We start from the raw sequence: 24,633 nt of genomic DNA on the forward strand, positions 1-24,633 counted from the left end.
AAAAAGCTTTTGAGATGGCGTTTTGGGTATTTGCGATGGCATTTTGCCGTCGCAAAAAACAAATTTTTGTAGTGACTATTAATTCATTAATGGCTCTGGCAGTATAACAGCAGGGGCAAAATCAGGATAAAAAAAATATAATAGGACTTCCTAGTGTATGAGATAGAAACTTTGGACTTAATGGATAATAAATTCAATTATCAGGATCGACTGGTAAAAAACCCTTAATTTATATCTTCTTGATTTTAGGGTTACTATAAAAAAGAGAAAAAAAAAAGTGTGTTGTATTTTTCATATTGAGAAATTTACTTCATTAGAGTCTTAGAGACATCCAGTGTCTCTTCTTCCCTAGCTAGAATTCTATAATGAGCACTCAAATTTTTATTGTTACACATTTTCAATCAAATTTTTCATTAACATATCCAAAATCCATTGAGATATGACTGGGTGTTAAGGTGGCACAATCAAATAATATCAAAGCAAATCTATTTAATTGAATTAATATTTTTTTCATTATCAATCCAAATTGTGTTACGTTTCTTAAAATAAAATAAAATATAAAAAAAAATCCAAAATTGTACTCAAAATTTAAATATGTGAACAAAATTCATTTTACATACTTCTCAACACGCTAATTTTAAATTTATACCATATACTTTACTCTCATAGTAAAATCCTGTGTAAATTTTTATGCTTATTAAGGATGGTTACAAACAAATCCTTTATTTATCAAAAAGTCATATTCAACTTTTAGTGATAAATTTATCACTGTAAATTTTTTTAAAATAAAAATACAATTCAACTATTTATACTTCCTGCATCATATTTCAATACAAACTTAAACAAATAAACTAAAGTTAAATGAAAACTCACAAACAAAAGCTAAATTGTTTCAATCATTTTTCACTTTGATAAATTTATCAATATCATTACTAATATCAAATGATCATTTAAAAATACAAAACACATTTAAAAAATCTCAAAATTTTCTAATTCTCATCATACATTATAACATAAATAAATAAAATAAAATATACTCAAATCTTATGAATAAATATGTCCAGTTAATAAGAAACGCTGGTATAATTATTTTAAATCATTAAGTGTCTTTAAAGCGTTATTTATATTTTTGCCAACAAATGCCGAATCTCATATTGTTTTTAGTACTGTATAATTTACGACTAGTTCTATTGACCATTGACCGGACTTATTTAAAAATCCTGAATTTGTCGATATTTATGGGCTTGAAATGGCCAAATTCCTCCTCTTTAGATCAAACTGGACTAGTTCGGCCCGTTAATTTGAGATAATCCAGCCCAACATGAACTTGTAGTGGACAATGGACATGAACAAATGCAAGTTTAGATCAAGGACCTCCACGGGTCAGTAATTCATACGTTCGTCCAAAACAAAATGAGAAAAATGTATTGTATAAAAAAATAGAGACAGCCCACCAATATGGGATAAAATAAAAACTCAGTACACTAACAAAAACCACATAACGAGGGAAACATGATTTCTCAAATAAAGTGTATAAAAATAACCAATTATGTTAGTCTAGTCTTCAAAATAGTTACCACATATAAATAACTAACATAACAATTGATAGAATGGAAAAATTGCATAGTCCACATATTCAAACTCGAGCATTACACCTGATAAAAAAATATTTTATTTATTATCATATCTAACTTTGATGCATGCTATATGAGAGTAAATATTCTAATCAAGTTCTAGCAATAATCATGTCTACAATGAGACCTTGATTAAAATATATATATAAATAGACATGATTCCTTCTCTTTTGTTGGTTTCTCACCAACTTGGAGGTTTGAGTTTCCTCTAGCTCCTTCCTCCTCTTTATTGATGTTTCCCATTGTACCCTGTACGTGCTTCATCAATAAAGTTTTCTTTGCCGATCAAAAAAAAAAAAAAGACATGATTCCTTTTTGCACTCACTAAAATTAGAGCCAAGTACTGCAAATATTTTAACATCGCACAAGTTGTCATCACTTGGTCACTCCTACTTCCCCATTTCCATTGGCATCATTCAATGCCTTATGATCATCTCTACCTAATTCCACATCACCGCCTTCACCATTTCTCTCATCAACCACGTCTTCCAATGGCTTGTAAGTATAAAACCAAGCACATATCACATAATACAAGAGATTCAATACTTGTATGCCACTCACAAGCCAATAATAGTTTTCCAATCTCCCCCTATTCAGATTCCTATTAGGCAACCAATTCCTCTCCTTCCCACTATACTTATGAACCATTGACACCATGAAAGAACCAATAAAGTTCCCCAATGATATCGATATCCAATGCAATGCCGCAGCTGTGCTTCTCATGCTTTCTGGCGATTGACTGTACAAAAACTCCAAATGCCCGACCGACATAAAAACCTCCGCCAATCCATGGAGGCAAAATTGCGGTACCAACCAAAACACACTTATGGGTATGATCGCGGTAGGCTTGTCGAGTAAGTTGTGATTTGCTGCCACCTTTTTTCTTTTTATTTCAACTATGGCTGACACAATAGTTGCAAGAATGTTGACTGTAAACCCTATCCCCATCCTCTGCAAGCACGTGATGCCTGCAGGGTTTTTAGTGAAACGACGAGCGAAGGGCACGAAAGCACGTTCGTAGAGGACGAGGCCGATGAGGACGGTGAGGATGGAGAAGATGGAGAGGCTGGCAGGAGGGATTTGGAAGGTGGGGGACAGGTGGCGGTCCATGGAGCGAGCTTGGAGGATGATGAAGCTGTGCTGGTGGGATTGGGCGGTTGCGAGGAGGATTCCGGCAGCCCAGATGGGGAGCATCCGGATGATGGACTTGAGTTCCTCGACGCGGTGGACGGTGGCGATTCTCCAAAGGTTTGGGGAGGTTGGATCTTTCGTGTCTTCTTCTGTTACAATGGCTGCTCGATCTAGCCACCTTCAAATAACAATGTGTATAAGAAACAGTTTTAATCATATCAGACATAATGTTTGAATACAACAAAATATAAGAATTGTCTAGTTTCAATGGTCCAAACTATGTATTTGGTTATAGTTTTGTCAATAGAGTTTTTAATTTTTTTCAATTTAATTTCTAAACTATGAAATGTGAGTTTAATTCAAATTGTCCTAACTCGTATATCATCTAAATTGATCAACTGACTTGGGATATTTTTTGAACTTCAAAATAAATACACAATAAAATTTTAAAATATTGGGGGACCATAATTCAACAAAGTGCATAATTTGAAGACCACAACACAGTATACTTTTGGCATCATGAGTGTATTTGATCTTTTTAATTTTTTTAAGAAGAAATTATCTGCCAATTGAAAAAAAAGATTTATAAATTAATGATAAATTTTATAAATATTAAAATATAAACTGATAACTTTTTTATTAAAGAACAATTAATTTTTTGAGGTTCTACTAAGATATAATTTGGAAAACTTACGTACAGGTCTTAATAGGTAGATTTATTATTCAATAGATTCTATGATAATTAATGACATTTTTCATCAAACACTATTAAAAAAAAAAGTCACTAATTGTTAATTTTCAATTACAGTTCGAAAATTTTGTCACAAAATATCATTAATTATAAGGTTTAGTGACGATTTAAAAAAATCGTGAAAAAAAAGTAACTAATTTTTAACTTTTTTGAAAAGTTCATTACAAAAAAAGTCACTAATTGTAAATTTTAACAACAATTTATAAAAATCGTGACAAAAAAAAAACAAATTGTCAATTTTTTTGGGACATAAAAAAAGTCGTCACAAAAAAATATTTTAGAGACAATTTTGTTAATACTTATTTTCAATATGATTTGATGAGAATTAGGTCAAACAAATTTACCCTAAATATAAAATGTGAATCTTACTTGAGCTGGTCAGTATGTAGAAGCCTTCCATTGCTAGAAACCCCAGCATCAAGCTCTCTATTCTCATACAAATCCCCAACGCCATCTGGCACAACTTCCTTCCTCTTCTTCACAGCAGCAACAACAACTTGAGCCATCCTAACCAAAGGACTCCCACTTGGTTTCACTTTCTTATAAAGAGGTGACCCCAAAACAAACGCAATCACTGACACAGCCATAGCAATGGTGGGTATTCCAAGTCCCAAACCCCAACTCACATTGTCTTGGATATAAACAACTACTGTCAGGGCACTCAGTGAAGCCATTCCCATGCAGAAATAGTACCAGTTGAAGAAGTTCCAGCTTCTAGACTCTACTCTTGACTTGGACATGTCCAATTGGTCGGCAGCGAAGGTGACAACGCAGGGTCGGATGCCACCTGAGCCGAGGGAGGAGAGGAGGAGGGAGATGTAGAGGATCCATAGTTGGAGGGTAGAGGCTTCTTTGCAGTTAACCTGAGTTGGGCATGGTGGTGGGCGGAGTTGGGGGAGTGTTGCTGATATTGTCATGCTCACTAATCCCTGTTTGGCCGAATTGTGTTATTTCAATTTATCATTGCAAAACCATATAGTAGTATTAACTCCTGACATTATTTTTGTCGCGTATATTATTATTTGGATGATTAGGAGTGTGACAAAATTTTGAAAAAAAAAAGTTGTCGATTTCACTTTTATCCTTTTTAATTATTGTTTTTTTATTTTTTTCACATTCCTAAATTATCAATTTCATTTATTTAGTCTCTAAAATTTTTATTTTCAGAATACATATTAGAGACACTTTATCCAAATCATAATAGTAAAAGATAAGCCACGACAAAACCCTTCTAACTAAATTAGACATCCAAACTTGGAGATAAATGCACCACTCCACAGCAATAGACTAGGCTTCGCTTAAAAGTTGAACTAAATACCTAAGGTTATGAATCCAAGTCTTACCAACTCAACTACATTCCTGGGTACTGTCAAGTTAAATTTTAATGTTTATTGATTGGAACAGCCTGTAGACTACATTAGTTGAATTAAATTTGTAACGAGTAAATAGATTAAATTGATAGTTTAAAAATGAAACAAATTTTTTTTTAAAAAAAAGCAATAATTTAAGAGATGAAAGTAAAATTAATTAAAAATAATAATAAACATTAAGAAAATAATTCATATCTTTTGAGTGAGAGAGAGAGAGAGAGAGAGAGACCAGTTCATAAATAAGGGAACCAGCAATGATGGTCCAAAAACGGCCAGCGAAGGAGTCAGCAATCAAAGCACCAATAATAGGTGTTAAACTGGCTGTCGCAACAAAGTTACTCAGTGTGTTTGCTGCTGCTACCATTGGCATGTTCAGCTCCTTCGTCAAGTATGTTATCATGTTTGCGTGTGATCCAGATGATCCAAATCTATCACATATTTCATTTGCTGCCCAAAATCACACACAACAATCACATTATATTAGTTTGTCAGTCAAAAGTCCTTTTACACAACCCATCAATATTTTTAAAAAAAATATAGAAGAATGAGGTGGAAGTGGTATTGTTATAAATAAAAGGTATTTTTATGGATATTTTGTTTTAAAGTGAAATTATTAAATCACATTATTATGTATGAAAGTTCTTTATAAATTTATATTTGTATATTATTACTCATATTTTTATTGATGTAATCGGTCTTGTTTTTATTTTTATTTTTTTCAATGTTCATTAGTAAATTTATATTTACTAATTAAAAATTAAGAGAAATTGTACTTCAATGCATGTTTTCAAAAAAAAAAAAAAATTACAAAATTTTTCCAAAATTTATACTCCCTCCGTCCCAAAATATTAGTCCCTTATTCCATTTTTCATTGTCCCAAAATATTAGTCCCTCTTCAAAAATCAAGTACAAAAATAATATAAATTTCCTATTTTGCCCTTCTTTTAAATTAATAAACAATACAAAAAGTACAATTATAACATTGATATTCCCAAAAAATGTACTATCAAAAGGATAATTTTGGAAAATCAACTTTTTTCAAATGCAATAATTGTACTACCAAAAAAAGTTGGATTCCCCAAAAGGGACCATTATTTTGGGACGGAGGGAGTAAATATTTTGGGAATGTATCGCTGATTGGTATTTTTTAGGGGAGTATGTGCAACTTATCTGAATTGTTTGTAACTTTTTTATTAGGGGAGTATGTGCTAAATTATGTGGTATAATTTATGCTTATAAATTATTAGGTGAAATAGAAAATAAGCAAAAAAAATGTAATTTTCAAAAATTAACTGAGGATGCTTTTAATTTCTGTTTTTAAATTGTCAACTTTTACCAAACATAGCCAAGAAGGTGCGGGTTGATCATTTTTTATTTTTTTTGGTTAGCTTCAACAACCCACTGTAGACGGCGGGTCGACCCCCATTCAGAAGCATATGGGTCAACTAATTGAGAAGTAAAGTGTGGTTTACACTACAGGAAATATATGATTTAATGGCGTTTATTTAACAGCGTTTTTAAAAATGTCACTATTTATAATATTTAACGACATTTTGTAAACGTCGCATTTTGTTTTAATTAAAATGGCACCGTTTTAAGTAATAGGAGTCGTTTAAAAAGCGCCTCCAAATGTGTTAACAATGTTTCTCTCTCCACACCCTCAAATCTCTCGCCAACTTATTTCAATCTGAGAAACTCTACAGTCTCAGAGAAACTGATCCCCCAAATCTCTGACTCACTCTCTCTCCCTCTCTAAGTCCTTCAGCTCCTTCAGCTTGATTCAACCTTCTTCAGCTCGGTGATTCATCATTCGGTCGATCCAATCTCAGAATGATTTTGATTTCGAAGCTCCACCGCCACCACCATCTGCATCGTCTACTAACCATCTGCACGATTTTGATTTCAATCCAATCTCAGTTTCATCGATTCTTCTCTCTCTCTCTCTCTCTCTCTCTCTCTCTCTCTCTCTCTCTCTTCCTTCGGTCGATTCTTCTCCTAGGGTTTACAATCTTAAATCTCTTCATTGGGTTTGGATCAACTCTACTCTTGCCTGACTTGCCTCTTGCGATTTAATGCAGTAAATTCTCTCTCTGCTCATGAAGTTCATATTTAATTATAAATTTGTTGTGAGAGATTTGAATTTGAATCCATGTGTTCATTCGAATATGAATTTATAGTTATCAAATCGTGAATTCAATCTGTAATGCTATGATGTTGAACTTGAGTGATTGCTTCCTCATGAATTTGTTGACACAATATTAGCATTTTAGCATTGTTCATATTTTAACTACCTTTGATGTTTTCTCTAAGTTTATATTGCAAGGCTTCCTATTCTTGACCAAAACAATGTAGGCAGATTTTCATAGCAGTTTATATTGCTCATTCTGTGTTTTTGCTATTAGTGGATGCAGAATTTATTCTTTGTGAAACAGGGGCATTTACATTTATGATTTTTCTTTGTTCCAGCTGTTCATCTTTATGTATGGTATCCATCTTCATATACTCCTTTTCCCTCATCTATATTTGCTTTTATTTTATGGTGTATGCTTTTTGTACATAGTTTAATTTATAGGGACTAGTTTTTTTAAATTTTGAGTCTTCATTGTAACGACACCTATCAGGTTATGGTAAATATACACTATAGGCAATGAGTTAATAACAGTTTATGCTTATTTAGACAAATCACATAACATAAATATAAATTGGTGTGAATTTTTTGTACATCATATCCAACATGAACAATATACAAAGTGCAATAAGAAATGATATAAGTTAAGTTTTGTTTTTAATGTTATGATATCTTGTTAAGATAAGTTTGTGTGTATTAGTTATGTGTGTATATATCTTTGTGTGTTCAAGAGTATTTGTGTCTTTTGTGGGAGTAGCCAAGGCAAGCAGAGCAGCTACCAAGCTGATGTTGAACTTAGCAAGGAATTGGTATTGTTTTCATGAAACTTTAATGGCCTTGTTTTTATCCGATTTTTATGGTCTATTTATTTCAAATAGATTTACCTATTTTCTTGCATAGACTTTGTTACAAAATGTTTTTTGCCCAATTTGACTTTGGTCTCTTGAAGGTTTCAAGGAACATTGATCAGGTCTATGGAAGAGATAGCATAGGCCTCATGGGTTTGTAAATAGTAATTGTTTAATCCTATAGAAAAATTGGTGGCTGCACATTTTTGACATCTTTTTCTTCACAAATGAAAGTTCTGCATCTAGTTTTTGTTAATTTATTTTATCTTATTTTTGGGATTGGAGTAGGTAAGAATTTGAGCTCTGCATAAAAAGCTCTTTTCCTTCCTTTTTTTAATGGCTGAAGGTCTCTGTTTTTTACCATAAGGTAATTCTGTTTCATTTACTAATCACCTTTTTTTTTTTTTTTTTTTTTTTATTTTATTTTAAGTGCAGGGTTGTTCTTTGATATTGGAAATAAGATTTGTATTATTAGATGTAGAGCACCCTACATCCAATGGAAATAAGATTTGTATTATTGATTTTTTTCAGTAGAAGCATATTCTTCACTGCTGGAAAAATGACTTTTAGCGGCGTTTTAAAAACGCCGCTATATGTATGAAAAACGCATATAACCTGTATAGTGAGATTTTTAAGAGAAAAAAAGGATGATTATTCAATCAATACATATATAAATTCATATATATACTTGTATAGTGAGATTTTTAAGAGAAAAAAAAAATTATCCAAAAAAAAATACAGATAATGTGTACGCATATAACGAGATTGTGCGAGAGAGACAGAGATCGAGAGAGATTGAGAGATCGAGAGAGAGAAGAATCGATAAAACTGAGATTGGAAGACCAACCTTCAGACGGCGCTGATCTTGCACAACCTGTTTAGCACGGGCCCTAACCTCATATGGATCAATCTTGGATTGGGGCTAACTAGAGCATATACAACTCATCAATCACTGAAACGGAGAGAGAGACGGGAAGGAAGAGCTTCAGAGAGAGAGAGAAAGAGAGACGGTGGAGCTCACCTTAGGAGACGATGGTGTAGATGATGATGTAGACGATGGTGCAGATGGTGGAGACCGATCTGAATCTCTGAATCTCTGCGATGAAATCACTGAGATGAAATCGCTCTGAATCTTTGTGATGAAATCACTGAGATGAATCTCTGAATGGCTCTGATAAGGGTTTAGAGAGAGTTGAGAGAGAGATTTAGAGAGAGAAAGAGAGACAGTGGTGGAGCTTCGAAATCGTTCTGAGATTTAGAGAGAGAGAGAGAGAGAGAGAGAGAAAAGTTGGGTCTGAGATTCAAAATTAGGCTTTGAAAAGAGGAGACCAAGCGCGTGAGGCACAACACATTCGGAGGCGTTTCAAACGCCTCCTATTATTAAACGATGTCGTTTTGTTGAACAAATATGCGACGTTTTAAAAAACGTCGTTAAATGTTAAAAAAAAGTGACGTTTAAAAATGCGTCGTTAAAAAAACGCCGCCTAAACCTCTTTTTCCTGTAGTGCTTGGATATTGAATTTATTAACAGAAATTCTGAATTGTTGGTAGACATTTATAGCATTGATAATATGGCCCACCTTGATCCATGTTTTTTCCTCCTAATTCATTGTGGACATGAAAATCTTCTTTCTTTCTCCAATCTTTGAATAATTAATCGGTATTATGTGGATCTTCCTTTTCTTTTTTAGTAAAGAAATTCCTTAAGGGGAAGGGGGTGCAACCATAGTATACATGAAAAATACAAGACCAAACCAACTTACCATTTACTGAAACAAATACATCACCCAGAATTCCACGGATGATTCTAAAAGAATTTGCATTTGGAAAGCTCAGTGATCCAAAAATACAAAGTGCTCAAGAGAAATCTGTTCACCTTGAGGATTAGAGCTCCATTCCCTTAAATGCCCTCCTATTCCTGTATTCTACTTCTAAACTCACCATGCCAAGCACAATGGTGGGGCTTCCAAAGCCTTCCTCCAAACACGACCCTTGGCTATGATGGTCCACTAATGCTTTTGATGTCTAATTTTTTTATTCACCTGGTGAATCTTTTTACTTCTCTTGTAGCCCTAGTACTTGTTGAGAATGGTAGTTTTTTTAAATTGAATATTGCTTTCTCTTGGGTGCTTAATTTTTTATTCACTTGGTAAATCTGTTAAATGTGTGTTGTAGTACTAGCATTGAGTGGGTAATTTTTTAAATTGAAGATTGCTTGCTCCCTTGATTTGCGCACACAATTTTTCCATTTACTAATTGAAATTTCTGGATCAGTTTGTAAATAAATTGCGAATGCAAAAGAACATGTAAGGGATATAATGGACAGAACTTGTGCTGACTTACCATGGCAAGTTTGGCTTGAAGTTGATGGGAAAGACATCCCAATCCCAAAGGTACTTCAACTCAAATAACCTAAGATCTTTATTGTTATTGTTGTTTAAATTATTATTACTATTGTTATTTCATATTTTTAAATTTTTTTCTTTTAACTTTTCCTCCAGGATGCTGAGGGTTTAATTGTGCTCAACATAGGCAGCTATATGGGTGGAGTTGATCTTTGGCAAATTGATTATGGGCATGATGACGATTTCAGTCTTCAGTCCATGCATGACAAAATGCTTGAGGCTTTTCTTTGGATTCTTATTTCTCTTCTTTTTTTTTTCCTTTGATCTGACAAGGGATTGGGTGTTTTGGTTCACTTTCTTCTTATCTTTTAGCTTTGTATACAAAGTAGTAATTTTTTTGTTGAGAATTGTGAATTGAATTTTTGGATATGTTATTTTGTAGGTAATAGTGATTGGATATTAAATTGAATAGAAAGTGAATTAATTCTGCATTTACTATTTGAATGAGAGTTATTATTTCGTATTAGTGCTATTCAATTTTATTAGAGATATTTTTTTAGTTCAATCACATAAAATTAGCACAATTTTAAAAAAAAAAAAGAGAGGATATCACGGCGTTTTGAGAAACGCCACCAAAACTTTAAAATTAATTTTTTAAAAAAGATATGACGGCGTTTTGAAAATGTCACTAAAAGACATTTGGCGGCGTTTTTACTAAAATATAGCGACGCTTTTAAAGCGTCATAAAGCTATAGCGACGGCCGGATCTTCGACGTTTGATATTAAACGCCACAAAAACAATTAGCAGCATTTTTGATAGCTATAGCGTCATTTTTTAAACGCCACTAAAAACCTAATTTCCAGAATTAAGTCAATAGTGGGCTTTGGGTTGACCCACAAAGAGAATAATTCGACATCTTCTCTGTTTAAACTCCATTTGTTTGTGGGGCAACCATTAACACCGAGTGGGCCGGACCATTAATTTCAAGTTTGAAAATAATAATAATAACAATAATAACAGTAAATAGTTGTTGGAGTAGTTATTTAACCAGGCTTTTCGTTTAGTCATGTGCTTTGAGATTATAAATTTATGTCCACCCAAAAACGAGATTATAAATTCAATTTCTAGAGAGAGAAATTTGATATTTTTTATTTATTTTTTATTTTTTCTAATATGGGAATTGTATAGGTTGTTTATTTATTCCCTAATTTAGGCTAGTGGTGATTGTTAGGGTTAGTAACTGTTAGGCCTTCTACCTTTTGTTGGACTTTAGTTAAGCTAATTTGATGTAATTGTTCAGATAGTTGTATAAAGAGAGAAAAAATAAAAGAGAATCTCTGTATATTGAATATTAATATTATAATTATTATAAGTAATAGTCTATATATAAGACTTATATGAATTGTTAATCAAGAAACTATGAGAATAATGAAATCAAAAGAAATATGGAAACTTAACAAATATGAAAAATAATATATTGTAGATATGTTTTAATAGTCTCCCTCAAACGTAAACTACCAGTTTGAAAGAAAAAAACAAACAAAATAAATGAGAAAATGAGAGTTTGTCGTGTACAACAAATGAAAGAGCCTGCTAAGGGTGATTGAGAAAAGTCTGCTACTAGGACAAACGATAATGGCCTGTTAAGGGCAATTGAGGAGAATCTGTTATTAAGGCAAATAATAAAGGCTTGTTAGGGGCAATTGAGCGGTGTGTTCACCATGAGAAGGCCTACTAAGGGTGATGTTGAATGGTGTGTTCACCGTGAGAGGGGCTTTAAGAGGTGACTGATGTGATGGGCTCTTATAGGAGCTTGAATGTGGTGCACCAGGGAGTGACATATGTGATTGTACCATGGAAGGCATAGGAGGGGTACCGGGGGCGGCTTGGGTAGTTCGCATAGTATATCACCATGCTCACCATGGCATGAGTATATTCCCTCCTTTCAAACTCAAATAGGTTAGAAAATAGTAATTTATTTGAGGTTGAAATGAAAAGAACTATGAGAGACAGAGAGAGTGAGTGAGTGTGTGTGTGTGCGCGCGCGCGCGCAAAAGTAGAAAAAGAATAGATTTTGAGCGATTGAAGGAGGCTAGGGTTGGACGATGATGGAGGCTGTTGGCATAGGTTGCCAACTAAGTCGCTCGTCGATAAACCAGGAAGACAAGCCTTATATGTTAAGATAATTGTCTAACGAGAGAGAGAGAGAGAGAGAGAGAGAGAGAGAGAGAGAGAGAATCTCTCTATATTGTGTTATTGTGTGTAAAGATTATAAGAGGTGACCTATATATAAGACTTATACAAAGTAGGGGTGTTCACGGTTTGTTTTGGACGGTTTGCGGATCGGTTTAGACCCACTTACATTTATGCGGTATGGAAAAAATTTAACCTGCAACCGCCTGCAGTACGGGTTGGGGGTTGTGTGGATAGGATTCGCGGATGTGCAAGCGATTACAGGCGGTTTGCGAATTGAACTTTTTTTAATTTCCAAATTCAATTTCAATTTCTAGATTCAATATAATATAAGATTGATTTTAATTTCAAAAGTAATTAACAAATTCAATTTCCCCTCCATGAAGAAGTAGATTCAATTTTCTACAATGTTCACAGAACAAACAAAAACAAAAACATTCAAAAACAATATTCACAAACAATGTTTTCTATAACATTTCTTTTTGTATCATGAAATTAGGGTTTGGTGCGTTGGCCAAAAATATCTACGATAGGATGAATGAATTTTTTTATTAAAAAAAAAAAATTCTAAGTGCAGGTGGGTTTTAACTCACCCGCAACTCGCAATTATACTATATTCCAAATCTCATCAGTTTGTATTGTGTCTGCGAAACTATCCATTTGTATGCGGATCGGTTTGCGTTGGGCGGGTTGAACGGTTCAGATAATCCTATACCCACCCCTAATACGAAGTATTAATTAAAAAATCATGAGAATAAAGAAATCTATAAAATATGAAAATCTAGCAAATATGAAAAATAATTCTATATATGCTTTAATAGTAATATTTTTTATATTTATAATTATTCTTCTACTGAAAATTTTACAAAAATAGTAGATTAAAAGTGTATAGAAGACAGTAGTGAATGATTGAGAAAAATACTTGATTGATTATGTTGATTTCTCATCAATATCAAACATACAAACAAAAACAAACAAGATTTTTGCTTAAAAAATTGAGATTATCACAATGAGTGCCAAACTGAGGATGAAAAAAAAAAAAAGAAAATGTATAAAGGCTGTTCATTGATAGACAAAAGTCATTTTCAAAACAAATGGACCCCTCATCAAACACTACATGAAAAATGTACCTATTTTATACACTTTGCTCCAAGTGAAAATTATAAAATTTATAAATAAATAAAAAGTACTGGCAAAAAAAAAAAATTCTATTAACTTAAAAGTAAAGAATTACGACGAGTTAATAAGGAGTAAAAAAAATTCTTAAAATTAGTATATCCGAATTAGGTTAGGTAACATTTAAAAGAAAATTCAAGAAAAGTTATAACGTAATTATATTAGTGTTGCATGTGATTGCCACATCTAAAATGAATCCCAAACAAATCCTTAACCCCAAACAAAATTTAAAAATCAAAAATCAAAAGAACAACAACAACAATGGGTCTTACAATGATCATATGTTCTTAACGCATTACAGTTATTTATCATTTCATATATTAATTTTACATTGGTATAATAAGTCATACCACTTATGTTTATGTCCAATATAAAATTGACACATAAGATAGCAAACAAATGAGTAATGATATACAAATAAAAAATTTAAGTAATATTATACAACCTAATAAATCTCCTAAACTTTTCTTACCTACTGTTGCATTATGCAATAAAAAAAAAAATTTAATTTGAAAGAGGACTCATATCAATAATGTGATACGTGTCCTATAAGTTAGCATTCAATTTCTTTTTCTTTTTTTCCATTTTTTTTGTAAAATTCATAGCATTTTTTAGCTCTCTTTCCTTTTCTTTTTCTTTTTTTTTTTCATTTTTATTTTTTTTTTAACAAACTTACTATGTCACAATGAATTGTTCCTATCATTCAAATTCAATGGATTTGTTTCACGTTCCAAAGTTTTACTATTACATTACGTATTAGATTGGGAAAAATTAATAAAAAAGTTATTTATATAATATTTTTCTAACCAAAATATGATAAATTAAATATAATTATTATAATATTATTATTAAAAAAACATATTTTTTTTATAACCAAATATCCGAGTGAACTTAAGCGCGCACACCAACTAAACAAAGTTTTTTTTTTTTTTTTAATTGAATAACAAAGCTGGTAAATAGGAGAGCAAAAAATCACAACATAACAATGACTAACCACCTCCTAAACCAATCCAACCACTAAGAATACGACAACATAACACTCAAAAAAACTACACCTAACTCAAAAAGTTGTTTTGGATCACTTAGAGGTGTAAAATTAGCCCGTGGGCTCATGGGTTGTTCGAAGCTTGTTTGTGTCCCAAGTGGGTTTGACTCGGGCCTGAGCCTAGTCTGAGACCTTAGGCTTGGACTTTGGCCATCTGTTTTATAGTCCGGCCCATCCCATTAGCTCGACCTGCGTGGTTTGGACCATTGGCCCGCTCTAGTCAAGGATTGGCCAAGGCCCAGCCCAAGGCCCAATGTCATTTTTGGTATAAAAAAAATTGGTGAAAAAATAAAAAATGGTTAGGCTTGACCGACGACTCCCCAAACTCGAGCCTAGGCCCGGTTCGCCAACCTAAGGCTCGAATACTCCTTAGGCCTAGTTTTCTGGCTCGCGGCCTGGTCCGACTTGAATTTTTTCGGGGGCCAAAGGAGCTCGACATGAGGCGACCCAATGCCGAGCTCAGGCCCGAATAAGCCAGACCATGCCAAATTTACACTCCTAGGACCACTCTAGTGATTAGCAATGCAATCCATCCGATTGATAGAAATTTATGAAAAACAATTAAAAAAATTAAAAAAAAACCTTGTCAATTGATAGGAATTAATACATATTAAGAAAATTATATTAAATTAAATAATCAATTATATAAGCAAGTACAACAAGTCATACCCATAACGCCAATACCACAACATCATCAATATAAAATAAAATTTTATAGAAGAAAGAAATAAGTAAAATAACTTAAGAAAGAAATAAGTAAAATAAATAAATAAATAAAAATGTATATATTGATTGAAAAATGTATAAATTCAAAGAATCAAAACTTTAAACCAAGCATATGAAGTGGAAATAAGCATTCACATACAATAAAAAGAAAACAACACCAAAATGCTAGCTAATAATTGCGTTCATAAGAACCGAAAAAAGTATCCAAGGACTCAAATTAAACAATAATGGGAGGTATGAAATACCCTCAACGAAAATTATAAAAAATATTTAAAATATTACATGTTCACACTTTTTAATCAATAATCATCATTTATTATATTCTTTTATACTTTTCAATCACTCAATATAATACTTCATCTATCCACTTTTAGCACCAATTACAATATCATAGAGTATTACATGTTCATACTCCAAAACTACTCAATAATCACCATAACTCTAAAAGTTGAATGCCAAACTAGCCATGCTTAGCGAAGGTTTTATTTGGAAATCTTGATTTTTATCTAAAATGTTAAAAACTCATTATAATTTATTAAGTTATCTCTCTATCTTTTTACATGTCTTTTTATAAATAATTAAAAAATTATTAAAAAGTCATTTGCCAAACATTTCAATATATGATTTAAACAAGGTAAAACAATGAACAAAAATTTGAGCTAGAACACGAAAATGCGAACTCCCCGACGATAAAACCAAGGTACTGCTAACCATACATAATGTTTAAGTTCGAGTTTTATCATTGCAAAAAAACTACCCCTCTTCTATTTCTCTTTTATCGATTATAATTAAGGGAGAGAGAGAACTCACCAAGGATAAATGGCATTGTTCTCATCCCTCCAAGCTTCTTCTTCTTCTTGTTGTTTTGAAGCTCTTTCTTCTCTTGGTCCTCTCCATTTTCAGTCATGTTCTTCTCAGGCTCCATCTTGACATCCATGTTACAGGTTGAGAGAGAGATGGAATCCAAAAGAGTGTATTTATTGTTAGGATCAAACACACCCAGAGAATTATCTCACACACACAGAGAACACAATATTTACGTGGTTCGGCCCAATGCCTACATCCACGGACAGAAATGAGAATTATCACTAAAATGGAGCAAAAATACAAATACAGAGGAGGAGATAAAACTCACTCAACTCACAGCTCTCACACTCAATTTCTGATCTCTCTTGGTTCTCACTCTCTCTCTGTCCATTTCAACTCTCCCCTCAACCTCTATTTATACACCAATGAGGGAGAGCCTCATTGGTCACCACCTACCTTCTTCCACTCTCTAATGGGGTTGGTAGAGTGGGAGAGCCACTTCCATTGGGTGGAGAAAGTGGGCTCTCCAATAGGAGCTCACATGGGATGAACCAACAAATCACCCCCTCAACTCATGTGAGGTAATCCAGTCCACACACTGCTGCTAATCTTGTCACGCCCAAAAGACCAACAGAATCTTCATCTCCTCACTGAGACATTGCATCCCCTGAAAGCTAGAGATAATACACCAGAGATACAAGAGGAAGAGGGAATCCTACATCCTCAACTCAACTCACACCACTCTCTGATTTGGAGAGAGTCTCTGCTCCTATCTCCCACAAATCTCTTCCACGCTTCCTGTCTCGGATATCTTCACTTGCTATGCTTGAACTTGCGCAACCAAGATATCTTGACACCCCCTGATTGGATGTCCTGCACCCCCTGCTCGGGATACCCTTGCATTACCGTGCAACTCCTTGCATGATGAACACGGGAGCAACTAGAAAACTTCAGAGTTTGACACATCAACATCCTCAATTTTCCTTGCTCGGAGCTTATTTCTGAACAACCAGCCTTTGTTTTCTGCACTTCAGAACAACTTCCCAGCGATCTCATACGCCCGTTGTCTGTGCTGCAATCCCTGATGTTCGGTTCTGTCTCACTTGTACGTCCGTACTGATGTTTGACAGTTAGCCCTTCTGCCAAGACAACTTCCACCGGTCTGTACAAGTTACCACTATGCAACTCCGTGCATAGTGCTTGCACCCCCTTATTGGAGTGCATTACAAAGCTCACTTTGCGACTTGAGATTGCATCCCTCCCTTCCATGCATCTTTTGAGAGGTTGCAAAATGTCTCTAACACGGAAGCAAAAGAAACTCTCTTCTTCACTGGCATAGTCTCCACAGATTTGGTTTCTTTGCTCTGAGCTTTCTTCAAGATAGGCTTTACTGGCTCAGATCTGTGCACCTTTGAACTACCTCCTTGCGTTCCCGTGCACCGTTTTCGCCATTCCTGATGAAAGCTTGGCTCAATCATACGCTTTGGTTGCGTATGTTCTCTCTTTGTACCCTTCGACTGGCATTTGACAACACTCATCTTTGTCAAAACTTCTCCTTCCAGTCTATACAGTTTGTTGCACAATTTGCCTTGCAACATTTCTCTATCACCTCTGCGTACATGAAGAACCCCGCCACTAGATGAGAAACAATTTCCTTTTAGATCTAGCATACTCAGGGAGATTAGATTCCTCCGTACTCCTGGCACATGTCGGACCTCAGATAAAATTACTTTTCTTCCATCCTTAGTAAGGAATCGCACTGTCCCTATGCCGACAACTCTGTTCACTGTGTTGTTGGCCATCCGGATAATGCTACCGCTGACTCTTCGGTAAGTGGAGAAAAGCTTCCTATCCGCACATATGTGGAACGTACACCCTGAATCCAAAATCCAGCCGGGTGTCTCCAATTCTGACGAGATTGTAAGCAACACCTCTTCATCGTCAGAGGAATGCACTGCAACTGCTGTAGTTGAGGGACCTCCGTGTCCCTTAGCCTTCTCTTTGGCTTGTCTGTCCGCCTTTTTCTCTGGGCAATCTCTTATTACGTGATCCTCTTGATCACAGTAAAAACACCTCCTCGTGTTGTCCTGTCTGGACTGTGAACGCCCTCTGCTTTTACTTCTTCCTCTACCTCTGCCCCTTTCTCTATCTCTGCCTCTACTTTCTGTGACAAGGGCATGAGACTGCTCTCCGTCCATCTCTTTCTTCCTTGCCTCCTCGTTGAATAAGGCGTCTGTGACCATCCCCATGGTCAGCTTCCCTTCGGGTGCAGAATTACTGAGAGAAACCACCAACGTCTCCTAGCTGTCTGGTAAGGAACTGAGTAATAATAATGCTTGCATCTCATCCTCCAACTCCATTTTGATAGATGCAAGCTGGTTCACAAGGCTGTGGAATTCACTGGTGTGTTCAGCAACAGACACACCATTCTTCAGCTTCAGGTTTATAAGCCTTCTCATTATCAAGGCTTTGTTCCGTGCGGTCTTGGACTGGTACATGCCCTCCAATTTCATCCATAGGGCATAGGCGTCTGTCTCTTGGGCAACATGGTGGAACACACTGTGGTCAATCCACTGTCTGATTTGACCGACAGTCTTCCGGTTATTTTTTATCCAGTCCACATCCTTGTCTCCATTTGGTTTGACCCCCTTTAGCGCTATAGGATCAAACAAATCTCTACAATACAGGATGTCCTCCATCCGCGGCTTCCATATCGCATAATTAGAAGCGTTCAACCGAATCATCGGCCCTGAAACTGATGTGGATTCCCCCATCATCTAGAAAATAATCTCTGATTGAAAAACAGGCTTTGCTGTGAAGTCCGGACTACTCAAATTAGTCGGAAAAGCACTTCGGATTGCCAAAATAAAAACTGCAAATTTTTGAAAGTTTATTTGCAAAATCTGACCGTACGGATGTGTCCGAAATATTCCAAATAGTTGGAAAGTACTATTGGATAACCCAAATCGGACCTCAAATGGCTTAGATGTAGCCAAAACAATTTTAACGGTTCAGATCGGCAGAATCTGGTGCGCCTGCGAAGCACCAGATTAATCCTCCGGTTATGCTGACGTCAGGCTGACGTCATCGGCTCGGTCAGCGGCTCGGTCAGCGGCTCAAACTCGGTCAACGCGGCTCCGGCTCGAGCGGCTCGTGCGCGCGCGTGCGGCGCGTGTCGCGCGTGAACTCACGCGTCTTCTTCCTTCGTCCGCGCGTGGAGCGCGTGGTTGAGAGTGGGATCACGCGCCGTCTGCCTAATCGGCGCGTGATGGCGCGTGGCGAGACTGGGACTCACGCGCCAACTTCCAGGGGCGCGTGAGGGCGCGTCCGGCCTCCGTTGGGTGTGTGCTTTATGTTTCTGGACTCCTCTCGTCGAGCCCTTGCTCCTAGTATGCTCAAAACCTGATTTCGAGCAATACGATTTCTGGGCAGTTTGGAAACAACGCTCTGTTTTTCCGAAAAACGTACAACTTGGCTCTGATACCACTTTGTTAGGATCAAACACACCCAGAGAATTATCTCACACACACAGAGAACACAATATTTACGTGGTTCGGCCCAATGCCTACATCCACGGACAGAAATGAGAATTATCACTAAAATGGAGCAAAAATACAAATACAGAGGAGGAGATAAAACTCACTCAACTCACAGCTCTCACACTCAATTTCTGATCTCTCTTGGTTCTCACTCTCTCTCTGTCCATTTCAACTCTCCCCTCAACCTCTATTTATACACCAATGAGGGAGAGCCTCATTGGTCACCACCTACCTTCTTCCACTCTCTAATGGGGTTGGTAGAGTGGGAGAGCCACTTCCATTGGGTGGAGAAAGTGGGCTCTCCAATAGGAGCTCACATGGGATGAACCAACATTTATAAGGTAACTTGGTGATCTGAGAGAGAGATAAACCTAAAACCTGCAATGAGTAGAGAGAAGTGGGGACTTGGAATTGACTTGGTTGCCTTGTGATGTGGTGGCTTATGTCATGTTCAATATAGAGGTTGTCTTTACTCATATATTAATTAATCTGTGTATGGATTGTGTTGTGTTGTGTGCCTCCCAGGAAGTGCAGAGATCTTCATATTAAAAAACTATTTACTGACGGTGTTCAGATAAAAAAATAGCGTAAATTATAAATTATAAATACATCATCCAAAATTTATTTAAAATACAAAATATTTTTTGTGATTTAAAAAATTATAAATATTTAGTAGGGGTGTTCGCGGATCGATTTTGTGCGGTTTGCTGTTCGATTTTGACCTGCCCGCATCTATGCGATTTGGGAAAAAGTCAATCTGCAACCGCCCGCAGTGCGGTTTGCGGTTTGTGCGGATAGGGTTTGTCAATGTGCGGGCGGTTTGCAGTTTACACTTTTTTCTTTAAAAATTAATTTCGAGTTTTTTTTTTCCAACGAATTTAGGCATCATATTCATTTTATATATTTGTGATAACAATTTTCTGATGAGTTTACAAATAAAAATTGAATATCAATGTATTAAATGAAAGTACCCAAAACAAAGAGACCCTATACTAGCATTTTTGCCATGAAAAAAAATGTATATCAATGCATTAAAGGTTGTACTCAATTAGAATTGTCAGTTCAGTAATCAATAATCAAATTAGAAATTCCATCGACCACCAGAATGAAAATTTTATTAGGAAAAAGTGGATGAATCACTAACAAAAATCATATAAGAAACCAAGTTTAGGACTTAATAATTCTACGGCATTATGAAAGTTGAGAAATACTTAAAAACAAGGATCCTAGTGTCATAGAGAATATAATGGTGTTCCTGTAAAAGTTACAAAGTTGGTATATAAAAAATAATAATAATAATAACAATTAAAGTGCGGGCGGTTTTTGCGGGTTACGGATTTAAACCGCGACCCGCCCGCAACCCACAAATTTATCATATTTCAAACCGCATCTGCCTGCATTATGTTTGTGAAACTGCCCATTTATATGCGGGTTGGGCGATTTGAGCGGTTCGGATAAACCATTGCCCACCCTTAATATTCATTCGTAAAATTTTTCTAGAGAAAATTAATAACACATCACTTTCCAACTTTTGGTAATGGAAGAGGTCCAATATGTTTTTTCTTAATATAAATTATAAACACACCTCATAAACTTTGCTTAAAATACGAACTGTCCCTGTAGTTCTAGAAATTACATCCCACCTACTATGGTTTCTAATTTCATAACAAATGACCTCATTTATTAATAAATTATCAAATCAATTTATAATTTTTAATTATGTTAAATAAATAATTCAATTAATAATTCAGTTAATTTTATTATTATATAGGAGAGAAGTTAGAAATTTTATTTTTTTAATTAATTATGTTAAATAAAAAATTCTGACAAAGGAATATTTATAATTTTCCAAACCATAGAGGTCAATTTGTATTTTAAACAAACCTCAGAGGTGCATTTGCAATTTATCATTTTTCTTATTAGTTAAGGTCTCTTAATAATATTATTAGAGAAATTTTCTCAATGACGAACTTAAATTTTCCTATGAAGTTGAAATTTCTTTGTACAATTTTTCTTTTGTGCAGAAAATTTTTATTGAAAAATTGAGGGACTCACAATTACTATGAAAATATTATATGTCATTAATCTTATAAAATCATAATATCAAGGATCTTAAACTAAAAATCGCATTTTTTTGTTAATAAAATTGACCGAAAAAATAAAATTTATAACATTTTCCTAATAATAAAATTATTTGAATTATTAATTGAAATAAATTTCTGACATCATTAAAAACCATTGATTGAGTTGATAATTTATTTGTAATGAAATTAGAAACTTCAAGTGACGAGATGTAATTTTCAAAACCATATGAGACAATTCGTATTTTAAACAAATCTCAATAGGTATATTTATGATTTACCCTTTTTTTAAAGTGATTTTTTAGTTTTTTTCCTTTTTTTATTTGCTGAAAAAAATTGATGTGTTTAAAAATAAAATTTTAAATTTAATAGATAATTGTGGGAAAAAAAAACTGATTGATTGATATGTAAGGTGTAATTTTTTTTTAATGGAGTTGAATTTATTGACTTTTTAACTTAACTTTCGTTTTTTTGACTTTTTAAGCCAAAAAGTCTCTTTGGAAATTAGGAAAAAGCCAACTTATTGACTTTTTTTTTGAAAAAGATATGCAAAAAAGTATAGAAGTGATTTGATCCAAATGAGCTAATAAATTGGTTTTTTTTTTTCTAATTGCCAAAATAGGCCTATGGGGTGGAGCTTGTTTAGAAATTGACTATTTTAATTAGTTTTTGACTTTTTATAATAATAAAATAATAATAATAATAATAATAATAATAATAATATAATTTATAGTGATTTTTTACTATTTTAACCTATTTTAGGCTATTTTTGTCTAATAATAACCTTTTTAGTCAATAATTTTTTAAAGAAATATCATATCAATAATATTTGTAAAAAATAATTACTAATCAGTAATAATTTTTTTAAATAGTAATAATTACAATTATAAACTTTTTCACCGATTTGAAATTATTTTCTAGAAACTAGGACTGAATTGTAATTTTCCCTAGTTTTTTTTTCTCCTTTCATAATTTTTTAAAAAAAATTTCGAAAAAGTTTCGTACTTTTTGGTACTACTAGGCAGACCAAAAAAAGTAAAATAAAAAATTAATAAATAAAACTGGAAAATAATCTTTAAATTTTTAATTTTTTTTTTCTTTGCTTTAGTAATTTTTTTTCCTCAGTTTTTTTATCCTTCTATACTAGATAGACCAAAAATAAAAATAAAAATAAAAATTAGTCACAATTTTTATTTTTTATTTTTTTGTAAAAAAATTTGAAGAAAAAAAAGTGTCAAAAGAAATGTCTTTTTTAGGTTGATCCCAAACTCAGCCTAAATGTGTAGGTCTTATTTTATGTGAATCTATGATCAATTTTAGGGGTGAGCATGGTTCGGATTGGACCGGATTGGGATAAAACCAGGACCAATCCGTTATCTACGGTTCCTGAAAAATCGGAACCAATCCGATCCGTTTAAATCTTGGAACCAATCCGAACCAATCCATTTCAACACGGATTGGATCGGTTTAGGACCACGGATTCACATAATTAAATAACAAAATATATATATATATATAATACTTTAATTTTATAAAAATATAAACATAGCGCTATATTAGTTCTACAATAGCAACATGTTTTTTTATAATAGCGACATAATGTTCTAGAATTTAAACAGTCATAAAAAAACTAGTTTCATCATAAGTATTTAGACTATTACAAATTAAAACTAAAAACTAAAAAACAAAAGTAATAAAAGAAGATATTATACGAGGTTTAGGTTTGAGTTTAGATTTTATATAGAATAAGAGAAGATACTATGGGGGAGGATGTATAATAAAAATATAGACTATTTGTATACGGTCCGGATCGGTTCCAATCCGGAACCGTGAGGTTCAATCCGGAACCAATCCGTGGACTACGAATTTTTAATTCTTCAATCCGGAACCGAACCACGGATTCGAAAAACCAATCCAAACCTATCGGATTGGACTGGACTGGATCGGATTACGGATTTTATGGATTTCTTGCTCAACCCTAATCAATTTTCACCTTCTATTTAAGCACAAATTAATTTGAACCATGTATTTGAGCCACACAAATAGATGGCTCAAATTTGAATTGTGACATTTTTGGGTGTTTTTTTTTTTTTTTTTTTTTTTATCATAAAGAAATTTTCATTAATGAAGCCAAACGACACATACAGAAAAGAATCCATTCAACTAATAAACTGACACTAAACAAAGAAAAAATAAAATCAAGAAACACACATGAGTAAATCTATGAAGATACCCAGACGCACAACTCATGTTTATGCTAGTACTATAAAGCAGAGTGTAGTCAATCGGTCGAAGAACATGTCTAAGATAGATCATAAGGTACAATCACAGAGTAGGTAAGTTACAACAAATACTGATAGACCCCATAAACAATCCAAACCAAAAACAAAAAAGAAAAAAATCAAAAAACTTGACCGCAAACCAGAGATAGCTGGATTCGTGGAGTATTGTAGAGAAGTAGACAAAACAATTACGAAATTAGGCAAAACTTTTTAACATGATGTGAATTTCAAAATTGTAACTAATTTTATAATCAAATTTTGTGTGTATATGTGGGCATGTGTGTGTCTGTGGTTCTTTCTCTTTTTAGGACTTCTCCCTGATGTTGAAACTCCTCTTTTAGGTCCTGTTGCTGGCCCTACCACTAGTAACTTGCCAAGACATCATTGTCATCACCATCGTATGAAACCTATTTCAATCTCCTCAGACCCTTCTAAACCAGGTATATTTGAGTGCTAGTTACTGAACTATTTAGTCAGGTCCATCTCCCCCTCCTATTGATAATCTCCATATATTAAGAAAGTAGAGCTGTGGTGCCAAAAAAACACAAGTCTAAAGACAATTGAAATGTCTCAAAA

The 24,633-nt window shown here is 34.0% G+C and overlaps 1 protein-coding gene across 1 annotated transcript; it reads right to left on the bottom strand.

The window, feature by feature from the left end:
- Positions 1-1,809: 1,809 nt before the first annotated feature.
- On the bottom strand, positions 1,810-16,285 carry LOC145801016 (protein NRT1/ PTR FAMILY 3.1-like). Its single transcript, XM_082891079.1, has 4 exons — positions 16,159-16,285; positions 5,116-5,333; positions 3,886-4,445; positions 1,810-2,943 (listed from the first exon to the last, which is right to left on the bottom strand). Exons 1-4 carry the CDS (start codon positions 16,283-16,285, stop codon positions 2,010-2,012), a joined length of 1,839 nt encoding a protein of 612 aa, XP_082747205.1. The 3' UTR covers positions 1,810-2,009.
- Positions 16,286-24,633: the final 8,348 nt, after the last annotated feature.

This window comes from Camellia sinensis, chromosome 10 (assembly GCF_055761805.1).
Source record: "Camellia sinensis isolate YWXY chromosome 10, ASM5576180v1, whole genome shotgun sequence".
Lineage (NCBI taxonomy): Eukaryota > Viridiplantae > Streptophyta > Magnoliopsida > Ericales > Theaceae > Camellia > Camellia sinensis.